This window comes from Musca domestica, unplaced genomic scaffold (genome assembly GCF_030504385.1).
Source record: "Musca domestica strain aabys unplaced genomic scaffold, Musca_domestica.polishedcontigs.V.1.1 190, whole genome shotgun sequence".
In the NCBI taxonomy this organism is placed as follows: Eukaryota; Metazoa; Arthropoda; class Insecta; order Diptera; family Muscidae; genus Musca; species Musca domestica.
The window spans coordinates 898,377-925,067 of NW_026712246.1; the positions used below are offsets into that span (position 1 = coordinate 898,377).

General features: G+C 34.9%; 1 protein-coding gene across 2 annotated transcripts in view; it reads left to right on the forward strand.

Annotated features, from left to right (window-relative positions):
* The window catches only part of LOC101889880 (piezo-type mechanosensitive ion channel component), a 187,452-nt gene that overhangs the window by 135,408 nt on the left and 25,353 nt on the right, over positions 1-26,691 (forward strand). Inside the window, exons 10-18 of one of the 2 annotated variants that reach the window (XM_059121421.1) lie at positions 3,214-3,276; positions 10,259-10,504; positions 12,037-12,234; positions 12,313-12,884; positions 12,950-13,337; positions 16,694-17,369; positions 17,677-18,451; positions 18,521-18,678; positions 23,295-23,360. In XM_059121421.1, coding sequence (XP_058977404.1) covers positions 3,214-3,276; positions 10,259-10,504; positions 12,037-12,234; positions 12,313-12,884; positions 12,950-13,337; positions 16,694-17,369; positions 17,677-18,451; positions 18,521-18,678; positions 23,295-23,360 — 3,142 coding nt within the window. The remainder of the gene's footprint in view (positions 1-3,213; positions 3,277-10,258; positions 10,505-12,036; positions 12,235-12,312; positions 12,885-12,949; positions 13,338-16,693; positions 17,370-17,676; positions 18,452-18,520; positions 18,679-23,294; positions 23,361-26,691) is intronic. The other variant, XM_059121422.1, reaches the window with a different exon arrangement.

Consider the following 26,691-nt stretch of genomic DNA (forward strand, 5'->3'; position numbering starts at 1 on the left):
AAATATTTAATAATTTTAAAAAATCCACGTTTGGTCTATCCATTTTTTAAAAGTCCTAAAAATATCGTAAAAAATATATTTCTGATATGAAAATATTTTTTTTTTTTTTTTTGAAAAAATGACGAAGTTGTGTACTTCAGAAAAAAGGTTGCCAAAAAACCTAGTGTTTGTTAAAATATAGTATGGAGTACCAAACAAAATTCTCGATAGGACATAAAGACATTTTTGGAACTATCCTAATTTGATAATTTTGAAATCCTCAAAAATTCCATATATTGTCCTCTATTTTTTTTTTTTTTTTTTTTTTTTTTTTTTTTGTAAAAAAAAAGAGAAAATTCCTTTAAAAAAATCTATCTTTGAAATTTCTAGAAATAAATGGTTAAGGCAATCATGATTTGTCATTTCAAAAAATTTTAAAAAATCCACGTTTGGTCCATTTGGAAAATTATGGGAAAAAGCAACCTTGCGAAAAATCCTTCCATTTCTTAAATCCTTTTAAGCCCTAAAAAAATCGTTTAAAAAAATCGATTTCTGATATGAAAATTTTTTTCTTTTTTTGGAAAAATGACAAAGTTGTGTACTTCCGAAAAAGGGTTGCCATATTCCATTTACCATCCCATGCTACGATCCTTACAACATTCAGACAATTCTTGAAAAATCCATGGAAATTTCTTTAAATACTCCTTGGAAAAAAAATTACCCTATATCCTTTAAGTCCTTTAGAACATTCTAATAAAAGCTACTTTTTGTCATTAAGAAAACTCTTGGAAAAATTCTCAAAAAAACCTCCACGTTGTATCATTTCGAAAATTATCGGAATACAATACGATATGGGTTTTAAAAAATTCTTGGAATGTCAAGGTATTTATTTTGCAATCGGAAATAATCAAAAAAGAAAAAAATTAGAAAAGTCTATATCAATGAAGTTTTGAGTCATTGAAAGATTTCTCGGAAAATATCCCCATTAGGTCTTTAAGAAGGGTAATTAAAAAAAAAAAAAAAATACTGAAAATAATTGTTGGATAATTTTTCTTGGATCTTTTACAATATTCACAAAAAAAAAAAAAAATAATTTGAAATTCAAAAGCTAAATGTAATAAGTATGGAAATATCGAATTTATGTCATTTACAAAAGTCTCTGAAAAACGGCTACATTAAAAATTCTTATAAAAATACACACTAGGTCCTTTCCGAAATTCTTAGAATTTTCTCGAATAGCTTTCAGAATAATCCTCTATGTCTTTCGGAAAAAATAGTTCATTTAGAAAATTCTTTGAAAATCCACATCCAAGTCCACTCTAGGTTTATTCAATCCAAGGAAAGTTCCTTAAACAATCTCCGAAAAGTACCTATTATGTAATTTTGAAGTTTCTTGAACAAATACACCTTACGTCTTTAAAAAAAAAAATACATGAGAGGTCTTTTAAAAAATCTTAAAAAAAAGTTATTGGCAGTTTAGAAAAAAAAAATTTTGAAAACGATTAAGGAAATTATGAAAAACAAATATGTTAGGCACTTTTATGCAATCCTTGGAAAAATCTGTTTTAGAAAATTGTATGGAAATCCAGGTTAGACACGTTGTTTGTGAAAAGACTTTAATTGCTTTAACAAATGCTCTGGAAATCTACACAGATGCAAGATAAAAATCCATTTAAAATTCCCAGAACAATTCCTTCCTCTTGATAACATTGAAACGATTCATTGGAACAATTTTGAAAACGTCCAGAAATTCTCGGAAGATTCTACGATAAGTTTCTTTATATAATTGCAGAAAAAAAACTTAAAAATACTCTAAAAAGATTTTATCAGCTTCATCAAATTATCAGAAATATTTACGTTGGGATTTTTGAAGTCCACGTTAGGTCCAGACATTTCCACAAGAGAAATTCTCTGAAAAAATTCTGCAAGGATATAAAGAAATTTCTTGAAAAATTGTGATAGATCCTTTACAACGATTTTTAAAATTCTTCGATAAGTTACTTTGAACATTTTTCGTCAAACCAACTTTGAAGAATCCATTAGAAATTCTCGCCAAATTTCTGACAAATACAGACTTTAGGTCCCAATTTAATTATTCGCAAAATTCTAGAAAATATCTACCCATATTTTTATGAAAACAAATCTTTGAAAACTAAATTTTATTATCCAGAAAAAAGGTGCGTTCCATGCTCAATTGAAGATCCCTAAACATTTTGGTATAAATTCAAATTTAATTCCTTATACATTGGAAATAAAACACGGGTGAGCTGTTTAAACCAGTGTTGCCAAAAAGATAAAAGCTTTTTTATACATTATCTACAATTAAATTTTTTTTCTCGGGAAATTCTTAAATAGGCCAAGTTTTACCAAAATTAAAGATGGAAATATTTAGATAAAATATTCCAAAAACTCCAGACCTTTCAAAAACTTTTCAAAGAATATGCATAATAGACCTATTCTACTTTTATCCCAAAGAATACTAAAATCAAGTACTTCCGAAAATCCTTAAAAAATCAAATTAAGTTCCTCTAAATTTATTTATTTTTTAGAAAATTCCTAAGAAATCTAGCTTGAGGCATTTTTGTATTTCTACACATTAAAACATACAAAAAATATTGTTTTATTAAATTTCTAATAAATACTAAATTTTAAAATTTTGCGATATATAATAAGTAGTTTGTTGGTCTACACAAGGGTATGGTTTCTCAGTAAAAATAACAAAGAAAATTAATCCTCTTCTAAATATACATTTTTTATTATTTTTTTTTTAATATTATAAAGAATATATTTTATAAATATCCTGCTACATATGTAAAATTTGTATTTTTGATGGGCCCCTATGCTACTCCAAAATGAAATATGTATTTAAATTGTGGTCTCCTTTTCCTCTTCCTGTCCTCGTTTGTCCTTACCTTTCCTTGAAATCCCTACCCCTTTTACCTCAGCTATTTTAAGCAAATAATTTTCTTTATCTTCTTCAAATTGTGCTTTAATTCCTTTAATTTTATTTCTTTCTCAATTAATATTTGCATTTTATTTTACATGTTTTATTTTCTTCCCCTGTCCTCTTAAACCATCTCCTATCTTATTTCTCTCTCTCTTTTGACACTTCCTCTCCCGTTGTGTTACTTTAACATGTCTATTTATTTGTTGTTATTTTTTTTTCTTTTAATTTCTAAAACAAAGAAACCGTTATATATGTGTTTGCTTCTTTTTTCCTTCCGCTTTTTTTAGGTTACTTTACGCCGTGATCAACAACGTCCTCAAAATATAACTGAACCGACTGAAACAACGCCTGTACGTAATTAACACCAAAAACAAACCACACACTACCTGGCCCCTCTGCTCTCTCTCCGTATTACTCTCTTTCCCCTGCTATCACTCTCTCTGTCTCTTTGACTGTAAATCATTTCACAACTATGTAACAAATGTTTTCCAAAATAAATTCTTTCACACACACACACATCTACTACTCTAACTCACACATACTACTCACTAACTCTGTTGCTAACAACTATCCGTGTTCCAACCACATACCAGTTCTTTTGTCCTTCCACCCATTGTCCTTTGAACTCTTGTAAATATATGTCCGTATTTAATGTAGCCATGTAGGAAACAAGTGTACCTCCCCCGGTAGCTGGTGACGATCGGAGGTGGCCGGTGGAATATTAGCACCCTCCGAATGTCAAAGAAATATCTGAAATAATCATAATCCGGACCAGTTGTAGTTGTGTTTTTTGGGTTATCTTTTCTTGGTGTTGGCTATTAGAGTGTTTTCTCTGATATTCTTGTTGTTGCGTTTCCTTTTTCATCCTTCTCTGTTTCTTCTTCTTAGTTGTGTGTTAAGTGTGCAGTATATCCTTTCTGGTTAACTGTGAATAGAATAGAATTTTATTAATAAATATTTGTTAGAATTAGTTCGGGTAATGGTATTGGTATGTTTTATATGTATTGGTGTGTAATAATATAATATTTTGTTATTTACGAGGTTGGTATGATAATGTTAAAGAAAAATATAAATCATTCTTCTACTCTGGCGAGAAGAAGAAGGTGTATCCTTCTTCTACTCTGGCGAGAAGAAGAAGGTGTACTCTTCTTCTACTCTGGCGGGAAGAAGAAGGTATACTCTCCTTTTACTCTGCCGGGAAGAAGAAGGTGTATCCTTCTTCTACTCTGGCGAGAAAAAGAAGGTGTATCCTTCTTCTACTCTGGCGAGAAGAAGAAGGTGTATCCTTCTTCTACTCTGGCGAGAAGAAGAAGGTGTATTCTTCTTCTACTCTGGCGAGAAGAAGAAGGCGTATCCTTCTTCTACTCTGGCGAGAAGAAGAAGGTGTATCCTTCTTCTACTCTGGCGAGAAGAAGAAGGTGTATCCTTCTTCTACTCTGGCGAGAAGAAGAAGGTGTATCCTTCTTCTACTCTGGCGAGAAGAAGAAGGTGTATCCTTCTTCTACTCTGGCGAGAAGAAGAAGGTGTATCCTTCTTCTACTCTGGCGAGAAGAAGAAGGTGTATCCTTCTTCTACTCTGGCGAGAAGAAGAAGGTGTATCCTTCTTCAACTTTGGCGAGAAGAAGAAGGTGTATCCTTCTTCAACTTTGGCGAGAAGAAGAAGGTGTATCCTTCTTCTACTCTGACCTCCTTCTATTCTGGAAGAACAGAAGAAGGTGACCTCCTTCTATTCTGGAAGAACGGAAGAAGGTGACCTCCTTCTATTCTGGAAGAACGGAAGAAGGTGACCTCCTTTTATTCTGGAAGAACGGAAGAAGGTGACCTCCTTCTATTCTGGAAGAACGGAAGAAGGTGACCTCCTTCTATTCTGGAAGAACGGAAGAAGGTGACCTCCTTCTATTCTGGAAGAACAGAAGAAGGTGACCTCCTTCTATTCTAGAAAAAAGGTGACCTCTTTCTATTCTGGTGGCCTCCCTCTGCTTCCGTTCTACAGAAGAGGGCCCCCTGCTTCCGTTCTACAGAAGAGGGCCCCCCTGCTTCCGTTCTACAGAAGAGGCCCCCCCTGTTTCCGTTCTACAGAAGAGGGCCCCCTGCTTCCGTTCTACAGAAGAGGGCCCCCTGCATCCGTTCTACAGAAGAGGGCCCCCTGCTTCCGTTCTACAGAAGAGGGTCTCCCTGCTTCTGTTCTGCAGAAGAGGGTCTCCCTGCTTCAGTTCTGCAGAAGAGGGTCCCCCTGCTTTTGTTCTACAGAAGAAGGTCGCCTCCTTCTGTTCTACAGAAGAAAGTCGTTTCCCTCTGATCGACAGACGGTATCTTCCTTCTTTTATCGGAGAAGGTCCTCTCCTTCTGTTATATTCAAGAATGTTTCGTCCGTCATATCCTTCTCATACCACCCTCGTAGCGCCTATAGTTTTCCCCTAAGGAATTTAGATAAGATTCCATTCTATTACTAGTTTTTTTTTTAACTGGCCATAACACGATGTTCCTCCAATCGTACATATCTCTCGTAATGTGTTACTAATTAACCTAAAACCTATTGCTGTTGTTGGTGTAGCTGTTGTCTCCGACTAACAGTTGGTGGTGATGGCATTCCAATGGTGTTGGCTGACTGGCTGGCGGTCTGGTAGCTGCTGGTTGGTTGTCTTTAATGTTTATTGTTTGTGTTTAATTGTGAGATTGTGCGTTTTATCGGGTGTTGGTTGTCCAATGTGTGTGTGTGTGTGAGTGTGTATCTATGTATGTGTGTTAGTAATGTCACATATGTGTAGGAACATTGAATGTGATTGTTTTTTATTCTTCCTTTTGGCCATTAGTGACACAAAACAACAATTGTCTAGCAGAATATTATAACTGTATCTCTCTCTGTGTGTGTGTAAATGTGTTTGTAGGGAAGATTTTATATAAATGTGTCTGTGTGTGTGTGCATTATATGCTCCTGGCATTTATGGCTACAACATTTCCATGAATTGTTGTCAACCATTGTTCGTTCCACTTAATGGTGTTGGGGTTTTAAGTATTTTTTTACCATTTTTTGTTTCAGATTTAACTTTTTTCTCTCTTTTTGTTATGGTTTTTATATAAAAATGTGCACACACACACACACGTACACACATTGAGAGAACGAGTTAAAAGTGCTTACAGCCATTTGTTGGTACTTTAAAAAACATTCACTTTTTATTCGTTGTATTATTATGAAATAGAAACAACAGCAGCAAAAATAATAACCCATTTAAATTATAACAATTACATTTTAATTAGTTACACTTGTTTTTGGAAGCCATTTAATTAGCTCCTAAGGGGTGGTGTATAGCAATGACGTTTTGGTTTCCTGGTAATTAAATGTTAAACAGCTGAGTGTGTGTTTTTTATTTTGTTTTCAAATTATGATAAAACTAGATTTAAAATTTCATAAACGGTAAGTGGTGAGTGTAAATGTTAAGTGATGAGAAAAATAATTATTTTTGAGAGGTAGGTTACGAGGAGCGTATGAGTGTTGACAACAATCATACGCAGATAAGCACCTTATGTTTTAAGATATTAGGAAAACCTATTATAATATTATGCACTTTAAAAATAACAAATTCACCAGAGTTTTTATAAATGTGATGCCTGAATAATAAATGTAATAAGGTCAGTTGAGCGATACGTCTAAAGGGCTTGGTGACACCTGACCAATTTGGTTGTCTGTTGATTTGTTACAAATACGAAGCGTCCTCATTTATTTGAAGTAACTTGATTTTTATAACGGGTATTTCTAACATGGTTACTGCAAATTCATTTTTCGTGGGGAAAATTCCCTTTTGACCGGTTTATCGATTCCAAAGTTCGGATACAAAATCCGGCTTTAATCCGACTTCACTGAAACCATTTTTTCCAAATATAAAAAATATTATTATATGATATGTTATTTTAACCGGTTCGGTAGTAATACAAGAAAGTTGGTATTTTTGTACCCTCAAGAAGTCAAAAATCGGTCCAATTTAGTCAACATTCCTGCACTTCTAAAATGTGGCCATATGTGTCGACATCTCTTATGTCTCCCATCAAATGTTTGATATTTGAATAGGTATTTCTATAAGTTTTTAAATGTAAATGTAAAAATTGTAAAAATCGGTTAAATGGAACCGAATAAAATTCAAAGCCGAATACATAATAGAGGGTCGTCCTTCTGCTATACAGAAGAGAGGAATCTTCTTCTGCTTTACAGAAGAGAGGAATCTTCTTCTGTTATACAGTAGAGAGGAACCTTCTTCTGCTATACAGAAGAGAGGGTCGTCCTTCTGCTATACAAAAGAGAGGGTCGTCCATCTGATATATTGAAGAGAGGGTCGTTCTTCTGCTATATTGAAGAGATAATCGTCGTTCTGCTATACAGAAGTGAGGGTTGTTCTTCTGCTATACAGAAGAGAGGGTCGATCTTGTGTTATACAGAAGAGAGAATCGTCCATCTGCTCTACAGAAGAGATGATTGTTTTTCTGTCAAACAGAAGAGTGAGTTCTACTTTTGCTATGAAGAAGAGTGTCTACTCCTTTTGCTCAGAAGAAAAGGATCTGCTCCTTTCGCCTAGCAAAGAGGGTCTTCTACTTATTTTTATCCCTTTCTGTATAATAATATGTCCCAAAGGAATTGTTTCAATTAATAGTTGGGGTTTTTACAGGTCGTATCACCAAGTTGTAATTGGCCTCTTTAATACAAACTTAGGCGAGAGATGCAATAAAGGTCCCCTTACATGAATTCGATCATATACTTTTATTTTTACTAATAAAGGACGAATTTTCCAACTGACGAAGCTACAACATGGAAACTGTGACTTTTTCGAGCATAAAGCTTCCTTGTAGGAAACTTTGAATTGAAGACCCTGATTTCGTATAATCCAGATTTAGATAATGGCCTCAGGGTATCTGATTTTTTGAACATTCAACTAAATTTTCTAAAATAATTTTTGCAGAATATTTTCAATATGGGCCACAGAGTTGACCAAAATATCATCAGACTTTGGGACCTTTAACAATTCTACCAACATTTTTAATTTTAAAGATAGTTACCAACTAATTTATATATTTATATATAGGACCATATTTACCAATGTTATTTAACTGTTTAATCTTCAGAAAAAATTCTAACAATTTAGACAAATGTGCGTATGATTAATGCCAATACTAATACGCAACCTCAATGATCTCATTAGAAGTATTATAATATTGGTTGAAAAATGCTACTCAGGACAATAATCCAATCCTTAAAATAAAAATTCTAACATCGTTCATTTTTAGGAAGGCATTACGATCCTAAACTGATCTTTTTTTTTTTAAATTATATAAATTTCAAACTTTATAGTATCTCAAAATCAAAATTAACAACTGCCTTGAGGATAGAGAAATTACCAATTTTTCCTCTTTACACCCTCAGCCATATGGCGAGAGAGAGTACATCATTTGATATGGCCAAAACGTGCCTCATCGAAATAGCGGTTTTAGGCCCTAGGTCTCTTTGGTCTAGGTCTTCGTTTCAGGACATTTGGAGTCCATCTAGCGATGTCCGTCCGTCTTTCTGGCTGGTGCGCACGATAACTTGGTACATCGTAATATTATTAGAAAACTTAGATCGAGTTCGGAGACGGTTACTATTGACTCACTCCCAAGGTCTGGTTTGAAGATGGAATATGGTTCGAAATTGGAATCGGTCCACTCCTTTTGGTACCTCCCCCACAAAAGTTTACAATTTTGAAAACCCACGATGCTCATAAAACGTAAAATTACCATCCGATTCCATTCAGACCTCGTGCATCTCAATATTTTTATCAACACAAGATCTTTTATAAAGATGGTCGAGATCGGACCATTCCTTCTGGTACCTCCCCTACAAAGGTCCAAAGTGTGAAATAAGTGTGTCAATTTTGGTGGAAATCAGTTCAGATGTAACTATAGCTCTCATATATATTTTTTAATCCGACTTGTTATTCTTGTCCTCCACAGCCGTTATATGAACTCCGTAATAATGATATTGGGGAAAATACATCAAATAAAGCTCAGAAATACCTTTTTTAAATTATGTATATATATTTACCCGTTTTCAAGATTATTAAGCACCAAATGGTTAATTTAAGTTCGAATTGAATGGATTTTAGAACATACGAACGATTTCAGCCTGAATGAAAGTGTATTATATTTGGTGAAAATCCGTTAAGATATGGGTATATATATTTTTCATATGTACCCGTAAAATGCTCACCGCAACAACGATATTTTGCGCCAGCTATCAGATGCTAAATTTCACAGAAGTTCAGATTTGGATATAGTTCCCATATATATTTACATTCGATGTAACGTTCATTGGGCCCAAAATGTGTAATATCACCTAAAATAAGATGGATTTTGATGGATGTAGGTTGAAACAAAAATACCTCCTCAAATTTAGTAGAAATCGATTAACATGTACAAAGTGGTGTAGGGTATCATAAAATCGGCCCCACCCGACCTTAACCGTTTTAACCGAATTTACTTTTTCACAAAATTATAATTTTATAGATTTCAGTGCCTAGGGGTCCTACCATTAGAGGCATGTTTTCAGTACTTCCCGAAAAAAATCCTTGTAAAAATCAAGGAAAAAGTAAAACTCGTCACGGAAACAGATTTCTGCTTTGCTCTTTACCAGGCATTTGGTTATTGAAATCCTCTAAAAAATAAAAAAAAAGATTTGCCAAACAAAGTGTTCTCAGCTTCACTGTTTATTCAAATTTTTGAACAAATTTGAGAACTTTTTAATGTTTAATTTGAACCTGAAAATCCGCCAGCAAAATTCAACACTCCACTAACCGTTTATGAAATTTTATAAAAAATATTGATGTTTAATATATAGAAAATTACAAATATTATGGAATTTTATTTAAGCAAAACATACATAGATTATAAAATATCAATTTATAGGTAGTAGGAGGTTACACTGAGTATGCGATGTCATTAAAAGAAATACGTCTAGTTTTAGATACTTCTTCTAGCCATAGTCAATATTTTAAGTATTTATTTTTGTGCTAATTGTTAACATTTCGTTTTGTCCTTTAATTTAAAATTCGTTTTGTTCCTTAGTCATATATTTATAATTTCTTTACTCTTAATTTTAATTTCACTCATTTTGTAATTTTGTTCCTTATTTTATTTCTAATGTCCAAGTCTAACAACGTAGTTGTCCGTCCCCTATTAATTTTTACCATTGATTAAGAAAATTCATTAAAAAAATAATGCTTTCTAATACCAAACGATTCTTTTGTGCAACATTTTTCTTTGTATTCATCCATTCCTCTTTCTCTCTTTCCATTTCCATTCATTCTTTAGTTAATGCGTGCGGCTACACGTAAACCGGCCAATGATACGAACAGTTCAACTGTTGCTATTGGCGGCGGAGCCATTGGCCAAACGTCACCCAATGACATACCGCTGAGCAGTATGGAAACAAATCGTCCCCACAATCGCGAAGAGGAATACAAATCGGGAATATTGGATCAAATTGCCTATGGCATAACCGGCGTTGGTGGTTTTATCTATCAAAATAGTTATATATTCACCAATGTTCTGATGATGGTAAGTATGAAAGGTTTTATTTGTTTTTTTTATTTTCAGAGTTTTTAGAAGCATTTTTACGAATCTTCAGCAGAAAGAAAACCTCTTAAGGGTCTTCTATGAGAAGTAGTTGCTTCACAAGGCCTTTACAAACTATACGACTATAACCGGGATACCTTTTATAGGACTATTATAGCCTTTATAGAATTTTTATAGGGATTTTTTAGGTCTCCGATGATCAGAGAACCTTTTACGGGTCTTCTATGGCCCGAGAATTTTTCACAGGTCCTCCATGGCTTGAAGACTTTTTTCTAATCTGCAGTGGCTATGTATTCTATAAAGGTATTCTATGCCCAGATGACATTTACATGTCATCCATGTGCAGAAAACCTCTAACAGGTCATCTGAGGTCAGAAGACCTTCCACAGATCTTCTACGGCCAGAAAACCTTTCACAGACCTTTTATGGCCAAAAAACTTTCCACTAGTCTTCTATGACCAGAAGACCGTCCATAGGTTTTCCTCAAAAGGCCTCTTACAGGTCTTTTATGTCCCAAAGGCCTTCCACCATTGTATGGCCATAATGTCATAGAAAAAAAAAATATGCCCGAAGACCTTCCACAAGTATTATGGGTTCAGAAAAGCTTACTTTGAGATGAGATCTGGCCAGATTATCTCTGAGCTAAAGTTCTCTTAGGACGATTATCTCTGCGTTAAGGTTCTGGCACCCAGAAGGCCTTTTACAGGTATTTTATGTTCAGATTGTCTTCTATAGTCTGCAGTCCTTTCACAGGCCTTCTACAGACAGTTGAATGGCCGTTGAGAAACATTATCTCCGAAATAAAATCCGGTTCATTAACTCCGAGATAAGGTCCAGTGGGAGCGATTGCCTTGATATAAAGGCATGCCAGGACCATTTTTTCTAAGATAAGGTTCGACCTGTATCATCCCTGAGGTAAAGTTCTCCCAGGACAATTATCTCTGAGAAAAGTTCCTGCCAGGACCATTGCCTATAACATTAGATCTATAAATGATATATATCTCTGAGATAAGATACGGTAAGGACCCTTAACTCTCATAAAATTTCCGATCAGGACTAATATCTCCGAGACAAGATCCTGCCAGGGCCATTATATCAGAGATAAGATCCGTTCGGAGTCGTTATCTCTAACTTTATCATTGGGAAAAGGTCCGATTAGGGTCATTACCTCAGAGATAAGGGCTGGTTAGCACCATTACCAAAAATACGGCCAGAATTAGTTTCTCTGAGACCAGGTCGGCCCATATAATAATCTCTAAGATAAGGTTCGATCAGGACAATTTCCACCAAGGTAATGGTTGGTTAAAACAATGGCGTCTGAGAAAAAGTCGTGGAACTTTGCCTGTGATATAAGATCCGCGTCGGAACCATTGTCCCTTAGATAAGTTCCGGATTTGGCCAGGCCTTTTTTTGCCTAAAATCGTTTTCAGCTACCCTATGAGAGAAACTCTCCCTCTCTTTAGCTTCTTAATTTGTCTTCCTTCTTTTTCTTACCTTCTGTTCTCTCTTTTCAGGCCTGGTCAATCATCTACCACAGTTGGCTGACATTTGTGCTGCTGCTGTGGGCCAATGTTCTCTGGATGATACCGAATCAGCGCAAGGCTATGATGCGTTCGAGTCTTTTTATTGTAATTTATGCGGAGTTGTTGTTAATAGCCCAATATATTTATGGCATGGATTTGACAAATGACGAATTGCCCTCCAAAATTAAGGTAAGCACTCACACTATATCAAAAACTCCCTCTCATAAGTGATTTTTAAAATTTAATCTCTTTTTCTTTAATTGGCAGATAACCGGCATTAATTTACAACAAATCGGTTTTGAACGTCCCAAAGACAACGACATGCAGCCCTGTGTTCCGCTGATAGTGAAAACCTCATTCCTGTTGATGTTCTGGGTGACAATGCGTCAGTTCTTCAAAGAGAAAACGGACAAACGTCGTGACAGCACCCTGGCAGATATGTTTGCACCGTTGCATTTATCGGTACGCTCATCGGCGCTCGATGACGATGATGCTGATGGTGGGGCCGATGCCAAGAAAACCTCAAAGTTCCTAAAGAAAATTGGCACCGTAATTAAGAATCTCTTGGTACGCCTATGGATTTGGCTCTTGATTCTGGTCATTTTCCTGTGCGCCATGACAGGTGATAAAATGACTGGGTTCCGTATCTGTTATATGGCCCTGTTCCTGTTCTTCTTATTGGTATTCCAATCATCGTCCAAAGCCTGGGTAAAACTGATGTATGGTTTCTGGTTGTTCCTAATCTTCTACGCCATGTCCATATTGATTCTGATCTATACCTATCAGTTTGATAAGTTCGATCAGTATTGGAATGATTATTTGAATATATCCAAGACTTTGTGAGTATTAAGACTAACCCTACTCCCCCAACTTCTTTAAATTACTTTTAACCATTAATTTCCAGACAAACCGACATTGGTCTGGAACGCTACAAGACCAAAGATTTACTCCTGCATTTCATTTCGCCCACCATCATTGTCATTCTAACCGTGATCCAGGTTCACTATTTCCATAAACGTTTTATTGCCTCGATGAATCAAACACCAGTGGTGGAGAAACCCGGTCCCGATCAACAGCAACGGCAGCGCACAAAAAGCGGCTCCCGCCCAGCCGATTATGAAATGAAAGATTTCACCGAATCTGCCGGAGAGTTGGTGCGTTTGTTTTTGAAACGTTCCCGCCAGAAGGCCGAAAAGTTCCTAAAACAATTCAAGGGTGTTTTCTGGAGTATTTTGGAATTGCATTGGATTAAAGTGGTCTATATAACGGCATTTGTGTGCGCCGTCAGTGAGGTAATGGCAAAAAAACAAAAAAAAAAAAAAACGCAACATCGACAAGAACAACGTTTTATGGAAGTTTTAAACAAAACTCAGGAGTAGTTAAACTTGAGTTTGAGGACTTTTGTAAAATCGTGACCCAAAATCGGGTTTTACAAGTGTCTTGTCTTTTTACTAACAACAAAAAAAGAAATGTGTTCAAAATGTTTTGAAAATAATAGGTAATTTTCTTTGTCAATCAGATATTTCCCGACATGTTTTCCACTTTGGACGATTTATTCTGGTCCATCAGGCCTACTACCCCCCAGTATAAGTCGGTAATTATCTTTGAGAAGCGTTCCGCTCCTCTGCCATTAAGAATCTTTGAAAAAATTCCGATAAGGACTATTGCCTTAGAAAGAAATTCCAGTAGGAGCCATTGTTTCCTTTTTCGTATCATTTTCTTAGAAAATATTTTCTCTCGACTAAAGTCCGACAAGGACATGTTTTTTTTACAGATAAGGTCCAGTCTGGAACTTATATCGGAAATAAGGTCAGATCACGGTCATTACTTTTTGAGAAAAGGTCTGGTCTAGTCCAGTATCTCTGAAATAAGATCCAATCAGGATCATTTTCTCATACAGAAAATGATATTAAAGCCATTTTTTTCTCTGATAATATCAGGTTCCGGCTATTTTCTCTCAGTCAGTCGGTACCTTAAAAAAATAGGTCTCAGTTAGTATTTTTCCTTCACGAAAATTTTGTCCGAAATAAAGTTAGGTCTTTGAGCCTACGCCATTACCTCCAAGATAAGTACCGGTCTTTGTCATTATCTTTAAGATAAGTTCAAATAGGGGTCATTATCTCTAAGGAAAAGTCTAATTAGGGCCATTAACACTAAAATAAGTTCCAATTTGAAATTTCAACTCTAAAATAAGGATATATCAGAACCATTACGTTTTACATACAATTAGATCAGACTTTTTTTCTTCCAGACAAGGTTTAGTTAGGAGCTTTTCTTTTGAGCTAAGGTCCGGTCAAAACCATTAGGACCAAGATAAGTTCAATATAAGATCCAATCAGGGCTTCTTTCTCTGTAAGAAGATCTGTTCAGATTCATTTTCTTCGAGACAAGATTCTGTCAGTCTGTGTACAGGCCTTAGGGCCTGTTCGGGTCGTCTTGTTGCATTTTTATTCTTTGAGACAAAATTCATTTTTAGAGCCAATGACCTCCTTTAAAGTATCAATTTGGGAGCATTTTCTCTAAAATAAGCTTCGGCCATGAATTTTTACTGAGATAACACCCAGGTAAGCCCTTACATCTATGGGACATACCACATATGTAATGTATGTACTTGAAAAAAAATTGTCCGAAATAGAGTTGGTTTTTTTTTTTTTTTTTTTTTTTTTTTTTTTGAGATTAGATCCAATCTGCACCTCTCGGTGATAAGGCCCAGTTATTACCAATATCTCTGAGTCTATGCCATTATCTCCGGTCTATGATCAGCCTATGTTACATCTCTAAAATAAGGTCAGATAGGGGTCATTGTCTCTGAGATAAAGTTCGATTAAGGTCAAAAAATTAATCTCAACTCTAAAACAAGTTCAAATAGGAATCATTGTCTCGGAGAAAAAGTCCGATTAGTGTCATTAGCTCTAAAATTAATTTCAATTTGGACCATCAAGTCTAAAATAAGGACAGATCAGGACCATTTCGTTTTACATACAATTTGATGAGACTTTTTTTTCTTCCTTACAAGGTTCTGTTAGGTTTGAGGTAAAGTATTTTAAGGATCATTATATTTGTAATAAGACAATTATTACTGAGTACCATTTTCGCTTACAATCATCGGGGTCCTTGTCTCTGAATTAAAGTCCGGGCACTACCAAAATTAAAGTCCGACCCTGAGACAAAAAAAAAACTAAAACCATTTTCCTGCTGTAAGGTAAAGTGAGGACCTCTTGCTCTGAGATAAGTCTATTTAAGGCTAAATTTCTGTAAGAAAAAATTAGCTGGGAGCCATATTTCTTCGGGATCCTGTTAAAAAAGTTTTCTCTCAGATAACGTCCTTCTTTAAGATAAGGTCCATAGTCTAAGTAGGACCAATTTCCCTGAAACAAAGGCGGCGAGGACATTTGGCTCTGATGTAAGATCCTTCGTAGAAAAAGTTAGCAGAGTGCCAGTTTTCGGATCTAGCTGAGTTAAAGTCCACATTGTTTTCTCTGAAAGATCAGTTTGGTCCCGTCTTGATCAGTTTTTTTAAATCAGGAAAATGTTTTCTGGGAACATGATCCGATCAGCTTTACAACCTTGATGATAAGATCTATCAATTTCTTTGAGACTAGGTCCATTACTATTTTATCGGGACAATTGTCTTCAAATAATAGTTCGACCCAGGGTCACTTTTTCTGAGACAAAGTCAAGAATTATTCTGTGGGTTAGAGTCTGGTGAGGACCACTTGATCTGAGATGAGATCATTTTTCGGAGAAAATTAAGTCTACTACCGTTTTTTCTTCAAAATAAAATCGGATCCAAATAATCTTCAGCTGAGTTAAGAGCTAATGTTAGCCAAAATGATTTTCTCTGAGATAAAGACTTTTTAGAATAATTTTCTTTGAATTAAGGTCCTTGTAAATATATTTTTCTCAAAACCAAGTCTCATCTGGCCCATCTTTTCTGGCCTGACCAAATCTGGAAAATGTTATCTTAGATCAAAGTCCGGCCAAGTCTATAACTTTGATTGCAAGATCTTTGTAGGTCCAAATTTTGATATAAGGTCTCCTAATAACCATAATCTCTTAAACAAGATCAAGCTTTTGATATATAGTAGGTTGAGGTTGATGATTATTAAAACATAGTCCTGAATTAAGGTTCACCTATATTGAAGCGCAATTTTCTTCGAGAAATAATAGTTGAGTGTAATTTTTTCTTCGGAATAAAATCGGATTTACGCTAATAGCTTTGATTTTTCCTCGCAGATAAGGCACCTATCGTATTATTATCATTGAGATCAGGTCCATATAAATATTTTTTGCTCGAAGACAGATTTTACCACAAACATTTTTTCTGTTTTTAGCTGATCCAACTTTGAAAATGTTCTCTGAGACAAGATTCAACCTGTACAGTTTTCTCTAAATTTATTTCAGACAATTTGGCCCTCCCCTAAACCCTTTCTCGAAAATGTTTTCTGTTATAAGCTCCAGTTTTTTAAAATTTTCTTTGAGAAAATGTCGTACTATTAGAAATTTTTGAACATTAAACCAAAGAATCGAACATTTTGAGCACATTTCTCTTGACAATATATCCCCTATACTCTCCCACTCATTTACTCATAAATATATGTATTCGTATCTCTCTCTCTCTTTCCCATTTACTTGATCACATCTCTAGGTCTCCCTACTCCATGTACCGTTCATTGTTCTGTGCGTTATTGGCGTCATCTCCAATGTACGCATGCGCATATTTTTCAGTCGTGTCATCTCGCTGGTTGTCACTCTCATTGTGCTCTCAAAAATGATCTATCAAATTGCCTATTTGGATCATACGAAATATAATGCCGAGTGTACAGAAAATGGCCAAACGAAAATTGTCGGCAATAATGCCGAATGGTTTGGCCTATTCAAAGCGAATTCCGAAACAGGCCTAATGGGTCTGCTGAAAAAATACATTATTTATATGGTCATAGCAACATTGCATGCTGTCATCTCATTGCGTCAATATCAAATGCGCCGTCTCAAGGGTACACAAAATGATCCCTTGCCTAAAGTACCCTTCCCCGAGGTAACCCGTGAAGATGCCGAAAAGAAATTGGAGAGTATGATTAAATATTTACTCAATTATGGTTTTTATAAATTCGGTTATGAGATTTGTATGATTGCCTTGGTCTCGACCATAACCTATCGTCAAGATATTGTGGCGGTTGCCTATGCTGTGTGGTTGGTGTTGTTGCTGATATTCAAGAGGAAAAAGATTGCCCATTTCTGGGGTATTTTCCAAATCTTCATATTGATTTCGATTATTGTGCAGTATATTGTTTTGGTCCAATTGCCACCCACGATGTGTACGAGTAAGTAAAGCAAATTAATGAATAAAAAGTGAGGTTATGGTCGAATTTGTAAATTTTTAAATAGAATAAGTAAAACTTGGTCCCGATAAAATCTTTTTACAGGATTTTCAAACGTTTTTATATAAAAAGAAAACAAAATAATAATAAAAAATTGTAATTTTTAAAAATTTAAAAAAATATCAAAAAAAATATTTTCGTCCATAACCTCACTTTGCAAATACTTGTTGTTTTTCTTTCTTAGGCTACTCAAATCCTTTTCGTTGCCTTTTCCAAATATTAATTAAATATCTCTCTTCGTTTTTCCCAGAATACATTTGGGAAGGCTCCCCCTTCTCGGACTCCATACAACGCTGGGCTATGCTACCGGGTCACCTGAAATACGATCACACCAAAAAGTTAATATTCGATTTTATATTACTGCTCTTGGTGAATCGCCAGAAACGTGTCTTCTCCATTGAAAATATACCCAACTTCCCGGGCGGCAGCAATCAATCCGTGGTCAAGGACATTGCCAATTTGGGCAAAGTAGAATTCGTTAATCCCACTCATGATTTCCTCTCACACATGCGCAACTATTTGGATATTTTCAAGCATGCCATCTTGTGTGGCTTCTATTGGGTAACTTTAGCTGTGGTGTTTTTGGCTGGTACCAGCATAGCAGACTTTTTGGCTTTGGGCTATCTGATTGGGGCCTTCTTCTTTTTGTGGGAGGGCTCTGATTTCTATTTGCGACCAATTAAATCGATAATTGGTCTATGGAAAATCCTAATAGCCTATAATGTAGCCAATATTGTGATAAAGACCTGCTTGCAAATGGCTGGTTGTATGTTCATGGAAACCTTGGTGACGAACTGTTGTTGGCTTGTCCACATGTTGGGCATCAATTGTGCCAGCAATGGTCCGCCAGCGGTTGATGTCGACGATGATAACGACACTGACTGCCCTGCCACCACAGTACAAGTTGTCCTGCTATGGGATTCGATATGTTTTGCCTTCCTGATATTCCAATTGAGAATATTCAAATCACATTATTTCTGTCACATCATCACCGATACGAGGGCGAATAATATTTTGGCTTCGAGGTGAGATTTTAATGTTTTTTAATTGTTAATTTTGAGCAAAATCGTTAATTTCATAATTTTCTTCCACAGAGGCGCCGAAATCATTGAACACTTGCGCCAGAAACAAATCGAAAAACGCCAGGAATACGAAGAGGAGGTATTGCACAAAATCAAACGTAAAATGGAAAAGATCCGTGCCACGCAGCAGAAAATGCTTAGACCTTTAGAAAAACCCACACATTTTGATGGTAAGTTGGAAGTACTTTATATTTTTGTCGAGTTGATGATTTGAAGACTCCAGAAGGAAACTGAGTATGAATCCCGACGATGTTTTTTATTATTTCTTCTGTATGAACTTTTGAAATGTCTACGGTTTTAAAAAAAGGTGTAATTATTATACGTATCATAGAAATCCCGGAGTATATTTGTATGATGTAAAAGAAAACATGAAGTGAATTTCAGAACACAAATTTGAATGGTATTTGAAAAAGAATAATTGATTTTATCATGATATAGTATTTAATTTGCGAAGTGCGAAATGTCCATATTTATATTTAATGCGATATTTTCAAAGGCCTAATAATGTGAAAACTTTTCAAACTGAATCTACGACTCCGTTTTAGTAAAAGAGATACATTTATCTACAGATGTTTAAGTAAAAAATAGCACTAACGGTAGATACGTTTTTCATCCCCAACCGAGTCCCGAAAATATAAAAATGGCTTAACAAACTTCCCATTGTTTATCTCCTCATGGGTATATCTTTAACCTTTGAATTGGGCTTGAAATCCAATTTAAATTGGTTTTGAAATCCAATCTCTCCCCTACTAATCCCCCAAGCAATCATAGTTATGACTTATCGGCATAAATCTGATCGTAGTGCAAAGCACGACAAGTGAAGTATGGCATCGATACCACGCCAAATCAAGGAAATTACATTCTACTCCATAAAATCGAACAGTTTTCATAAGTGAATTGGAAAATGTTTAGTGGTCTATGATAGTATTGAAAAACAGTGAAAAACAGTTGTTGGACCTCTGAAACATGATATTTATTATTTTTTTAAGTTATTATAAACTTTATCTAGGAATTGGTGAAGTAGCACTATTCTTTATTTTCAGAGATAATGTCTAATCAGGACCTTGTTTTAGTTGAAAATCCCTTCTAGGAAAATATTCTTTGTTTTCTTGTCAGTACCAATATATCTGAAATATATCCAGTCAGCACCATTAACTTTGAGAAAATGACACTGTACCTGAGATATGGTACTACCAAGGCCAAATTTTGGATGATTTAACACCTCCAGGACCATTTTTTTTTTTTTAATATTTTATCTTGTCATGAACATTATCTTTGTGATATAGTCAGGTCAGAGCCATTATCTCTAAAATAAAGGTCGTTCAGGACCGGTATCTTTAATATAAGCTCTGGTCAGGAGCATTATCTGTGAATATCTGGTCTATCATGATTATTTTCCGTCGCAAAAGCTGCGGCCAGATCTCCTTTTCTACTGGTTGAATATAAAGAGGAGCAAATCAAATTTTTTCCCAACAATGCATCCTGCCTTGGCTTATTGGATACAGTCAGCATATTCCTTTTCGGCCAGGACCATTAACCATGACCAATTTCTTGACGATAAATCCCTCCTGGACCATTTTCTTTAATATTAAATATTGTCATCATCATTATTTGTGTCATCAAGACAGGTCGGAACCATTATCTCGTTTATATAATATAAGCTCCGGCCAGAGCATTATCTATGAACATCCAATCTATCAGCATGATTTTCTGTCAACCAGTCAAATCTTCTCCCAATAATACATCCTGCCTTGGCTTATTGGCAACAGTCAGTATTTTCCTTTCTTATGGGGTTGCATGCTGGCTAAGTACGATTTAACACCTATCGAAAATGGCCCACGTCCCTGATATAAGGAAATATGAGCTGTGAGGCCCCATAGAAAATCAGGCCTTCTCCCTTGGCATAGACCATGTTGACTGCTCTTTTCTACTCAAAAAGACCGAAAATTTCGTGCTTTGATTTAATATCGCCTTGTTAGATGCGAATTTCTTACCTCACACACAGGTTTTAATCCACATGAGGAGATTGAGACCTTACCGGTGCGACAGCATAATAAAATGCTGCCAATGTAATACCTGTTTGGATGTTATAATATGCAACGTTTCGTTCACGCTACGACCTTCGTGATCTGATGGCTTCCTTCTTGAAATTGTATTTAGAAGCAGAAAAATCAGAACGAACACAGCAATATGAGCTGCTACAACAATAGCAACCCACTGGTTTTAACATTGGAATTGATAATTCGTGGAAATGCAGTTCATACCTCCCGACTTACCTTTTCGCTTCCATAGTTAATTCTGATTCTGGAAATGCACTCACTTCCTATATCTGTTCTGGATGAATCTACGTCATTAAGGGGAGTGTTGTGGCTTCTTAAGTTCTTTTGCAATCAAATCAAATTGGCACAAGACGATTTGATCAGTCGAAGCGATGATAGAAGTATAATTTTCACAACTTATCTGGAGAGTGAAATTTTCCGGTGCTGCTATATTAACTATACGACCGTTTTCTTCGCATGCAAAGAAGCCATATTCAATTGACTCATATTCCAAAAGGATTTTTTCCTGCTATCTTTCCTAGAATATTTTCAATGTAATATTCTAAGACATATTAAAGGATTATTAAACAAATTACAGCTTTTTCTTATGGTCTTGAAATTATTATTTCGTTTAGTTATTTTTAACTTAAAAGTGAGGTTATGTTAATTTATATATATTAAATGATAATTAGAAGTGAAAAAATTTCAATAATTTTCAATAAAATTGAAAACAAATGAATTAGGCTTTAGAAGTACGGCGGATTATTTGATGCACACCAGCAGTTCTCAATCGTGTAATGATGGTTCGGGCTATCATACACCGAGTGGTGAAAAATACCAAAATAATAAAAAGGAGACCCATTGTAGTAGCGCAAGTAGTAGCAGAAACAGCAGTCGCAGTAATAGTATCTCCGATAATGAATTTGATCTGCAATTTTCTCACGAATATGAAGAAATTGGAGTGGAACGCCCCAATATCAATAATACTTACACGGTGTTGCCACAAATCGAAATTGAAGGAATGACACCACAGGTATTTACAGAATTCTAAACTGGAGAATAAATTTCTTTAATTCCATTTTTGTAAATATCTGGAACTAAAGCCCCCTACACCCTCATCGGAGGTGATGACAATGCCATTGGATGGTTATTTGGAGGCACCCAGACTATCTTGCTACTCACAAACCCATTCAGATTTTTCAAGGCCGAAATATTCGCGCAACAATTCGGAGGATGGTTCGAGTGATGTTTTCATCACCACGACGGTAGTGTTTTGTTTTCTCTCCAAAGGCAATTGTTTGGGATTTTGAGATAAAATGGTTTTTCATAATTTATTTTAGAATCCCAAACCCAGACCCTCACCCATTCTATTATCCGTCAAAACATTACAAGATGATCTAAACAAGAGTGCAGCCAGTTCAATGATATCGTCGAATTTTACACGGGAAACAAGTTCTTCGTTGAGACGTAATTCTTCCATTAGACGTCGTCAGTCTTCGGTAAATGCGGTATCATGGAATGACAATGTATCCATACAACAACCCTCTACAAATTCTCCACCTTCCAAGAGGACAGCCGATGCGGAAGCGGAACAAGTTACCATGCGTCGCCAACGTCTGCTCCATCGCCGGCATCAAAGTGTTGGCAATGCCAAATATGAAATACGTGGAGATGAGCAAAGTTCCCAAAAGGCTTCGAATCGTCGACGATCCAGCTCGCTGTGGTGGGCCCAAGAGGAGGCGATCCGCCGAAATGCCCAACGACCCTATAGCTGGGGCCCAGCTGGTATGGATGTTTTTGCCACCGACTCTTCCTTGATGTGTAATTCATCGGCTGTTTACCAATGTGATCTGCGCTTGCTGCATGGACAATGTATACACACTTTCTGGATTGGTTTTTTTCTACTTCTTCACCCACTCTTCTTCTTCTCCTTCTTTCGAATATGAAATTTTGTTTATTTTTGTCTTGGCAAAAAATGAAAATGATTGTACAAAGGAAAATAAAAAAACCATTCTTTTTGGGATCAAAAGAACTTGGACACTTAGTGATTTTCTTTCTCTGTAAATAACACCGTTTTGAAATCTTTTTTAGATTCTTATAAGATATTAGAAAGCGATACTTTAAAATTTGTTTATGGAAGGTATTGGGAAAAATTCTCTTACACCCAAACAATTTAAGAACCCATCGTCTAAACATAGCAAAGGATTTGATTGAGGGTTCTTAAGTTGTTGGGTGTAGTTATGAAACTTTTCAATATTTTCCATTAAATAACACAAATCCATACAAAAAATTATGGAAAATATCGCCAAAGGTAGTCTAAAACCAGACTGTGTATAAAAAATTAAAATTGAAATTTTGGAATGCCTAACAAATAACCAGAACAAAAAAAAAAACACATTTCTCTTCTAAATGTTTGAAATTTATATTTTAAATTTTTCAATAAAAAACCAAACTTACACCTTGAGAATGGACCGCCCAAAACTGGCCCATCTCATTAAAATATGTATTTCAAGGAATGAAAAACGTAGTAGTTAAAATAAACCACAACACTGGATGTCAACACCAATCCAGGCTGATAAATATTTTTTCTCTCCTATTTATATTAAATTGAATAAAAAAACAATGCTTTTTTGTAAAATAAAATACATTTTTATTTCGCTTTAACTGTTTATTTTCTTACATATATGCATTTTTATTATTATTTACTTTTTTCTGTTTACAATTTTATTGTTACTACTTTTTTATAGAACATGGAAATCCAGTTTATGGCTCACGACCACATAAAAGGAAAGAAATTAAATTGCATCCTGCCGGTAAATGTTTTATTTTAATTATCTCACTGCTTAATTATTTTTAAGTTCAAATAGTAGTCACTATTATGTTTATTGTATATGTTTGAGTTTATTTTTTAGAAAAGGCTTGGCATAAAATATCTGCATACAAAACTAATATAAAATTTTAAAACATAAAGGAGTAAATTATTGATTACTCAGGAAATTTGAAATAATATCAAATTTTATTTTTGGATACATCAATCAAAACAAACCAATAACTCATAGCACTGTTCAAACCCAACAAAGAATTTGGGGAAAATTTAGTAAATTATAAAAGTATAACTAAAAAAGACACCATTTTGAAAGTTTACGTCGCAAAGTAACGTAAATAGTAGGAGGCAAGATCCCCCCCTCTTCAAACTTTTGGAATTAAGATTCCTCTAAATTTGTGCATTTTAAGTGTATAGTATCATCGGCAATATTGAAGATGAAAATACGAGGAGCGGTCTTTTTGTTCCTTTTTTTAAATTTATAAATTTTCTACAGAATTTTTTGTCAAATTCTACTATAGGTCCTATATACTTATTTATTTTTTTTTTTTTTTTTTTGGGAAAAGTGTTAAAGTAAGAATTATTCTACATCAAATTTCCTGTGAGTCTCCGAACAAAAAAAATTGTATACCATAAAAAATAGGTACCATAAAAAATAGCACCAGTTTCTGTTAATAAAAACTTAGTAAATTTTCCTAGAATTTTCCTTTTTACAATAAACCCTTAAAAGATTTTTGGGTTCTTAAGCCAAATGTTGTTAATAGGTCATATAGATCCTCTTTTTGGAATAGTCTACTTGTAGGGATAACTCCGATGTCCAATATTTTTTACGTTTTTGCCAAGTTATCTATTTAATTTTGGCATTTAAAGCTCTTGTTATGTACAGGGTGAGATAATAAAAACTGCAACAAAGTCAATCGCCATCATTTTTACATATTTTTTTTTTTTTAAATGTTATTGAATGATCGAAAAATAAATCGGAAACAGCATCAAATATTAGTTTAAGTCATGATTTGTTCCAATTGGTCGCCTTTGGCCTTCAAACGGCCAATGAAACCGTCACACGCTGCGCGAATGTTGCTTTGCGATATTTTGGCACATTTCCGGCGAAGCGCTTACTTGAAGTGATCGACATTTTGGTATTTTTTAGTGCCAACCTTGCTTTCCAAAATACTCCAGACACAACAGTTTGGTATCCGGAGATTTTGGTGGCCATTGGCTTTGTAACCATTCTTGGATGGTGCTGAATGCTGCTGCTGTTCCGGTGTAAGTTCTTTTGGAATTTCAATGGCTTTTCCCCGAGCTCATTTTTCATTATTTACGAATAGAATGGAATATTGCGATATGTTTAGCTCACGAGCCATTTTTCGGCCACGACACGAGTTTCGATCAAGTCGCTTATTTACTTTTCTAACCATTTCTGCTGATGTTGCTGTTTTCTCCTGTCCACTTCCTTGACGTCGAGCTACACTACCAGTATCACAGTAATGAGCTATGGTACGAGACACAAACGATGTATTCACATTTAAATGCTGGAGTGCTCTAACGATAGCCACTTGTCGTTTTCCAGCCTAATATAAAGAAATCACACCATCACGCTTGAATTCCATCACGAATAACTATTTTTTCTGGAAAATTCTCATCAAAATGCTTTTGTACGCTTGTAAACAATTTCATGAACTGTCATTGGAATAATTTTAACAGCTGTCGGACGAGTGGCTTTGAAATGACAGCAGTCTGAAATTGTTGCAGTTTTTTTTTATCTCAACCTGTATTTACTGAAATTTAAGACCCACGTCATTATGCCAAATACATTTCAATGCCATTGTGAAACTGTCACTTCCAAAAAAGGAAATGGACAAACCTGATTTCCTCCTATGGATTTCTACAAAATCCATATTTTCAAGTATTGAGCGACGTGAAGCAAATTCTCTAATGCTGTCTGACAAAGTGCTTCACAACGACCCAAACATGCTTTAGATTCGCGAACTGCTACTGCAATATTTTCAAGCTTTTTGCAGTTAATTTAAATAATTTAAATTAATAATAAAAAACAATACAATCTTGGAAATAGTTCAAAATTTTAACATATTTTTGATTATGAACTTTTCTGTATGCAGACTCTTTATGCCAGGTATATAAATAGCAATGTTATCTTATTATATATTGGAGTTATAAAATATAAATGATCTGTTTTTTATGTTCGAAGTAAAGCATTTCCTTCGAATAGAAAAGACATTCCATTTCCAATCGAATATGGTTGTAATGGATAAATGTTATAAATCATAAAAATATCAATGTTCCTTACAATCTTATTCTATTTTGTTAAATTAGAATGCCATTTTTATTTTTACATTAAAATTTCTTATATTTGTTGATGGCATGATGTTTTTCGAACTATCTCTCTTCTTGTTTTATCTTTATATTTGTTCCTTCTTCTCGCTATGCATTAGTATTTGTTTTATTCAACTTTGTCTCACCTGCTTGAAATATTCCTATACCGTTTGTCCGTATTTTCCATGTTTATTATATTTTATATATCTTAAAATGTCATTGTTTAGAGTAGGATCTGTAGGATCCATTTTAATGTTAACTTTTCTATGTAAGTTAATGTCTAAAACTTAAAAAGCAATATGGAGAATATCAAATTCAAAATCATTTGAAATTTCAAGAAAATTTCTCGATTGTTATAATCACTAATAGGTTTATTGTTTCATTAGTTTTACATAAGCTATGTTTGCAATTTAGATAAAACCTCAGCCCCCGTCCTAACAAAATCTTGAGAAATGAACTATGTCTGTTTATTAAAACCCTTCCGAAACCATTTGAATTATATCGCATTCCTAGGAAATAGAATAACTCTTACAAAATATTCCTTTAACTTTTCATATCTTTATTCATGCGTATTTATTACCTACACCACAAGGTGGCCAGAGTATTATTTGTCTTTATGCATTTGTCTCTAACAGGCAAAAGGAAACGAGATAGACCCATAGTTCCATTTGATGATCTGCATAGAGTCACATTCTGAGTCGATTTATGCATGTCCGTCCATCCGTCTGTCTATATATTTTTGTAAACAAAGTACAGGTTGCATTTATTGCCCGATCCAGATGAAATTTTGCATAAATCATTTGTTTGGCCCAAGGATTCGTCCTTGAAGATAGTAGATCAAAATGTAGATATAGCTCCCATATATATCTTCATCCGATTTGCCTTTTATTGTGCACCAAACGTGTAATATCAGACCAAATAGTATGGAATTTTGCACATACGACCAAATTAGGCCTGAAAATAAGTATGCCAAATTTGATCGAAAT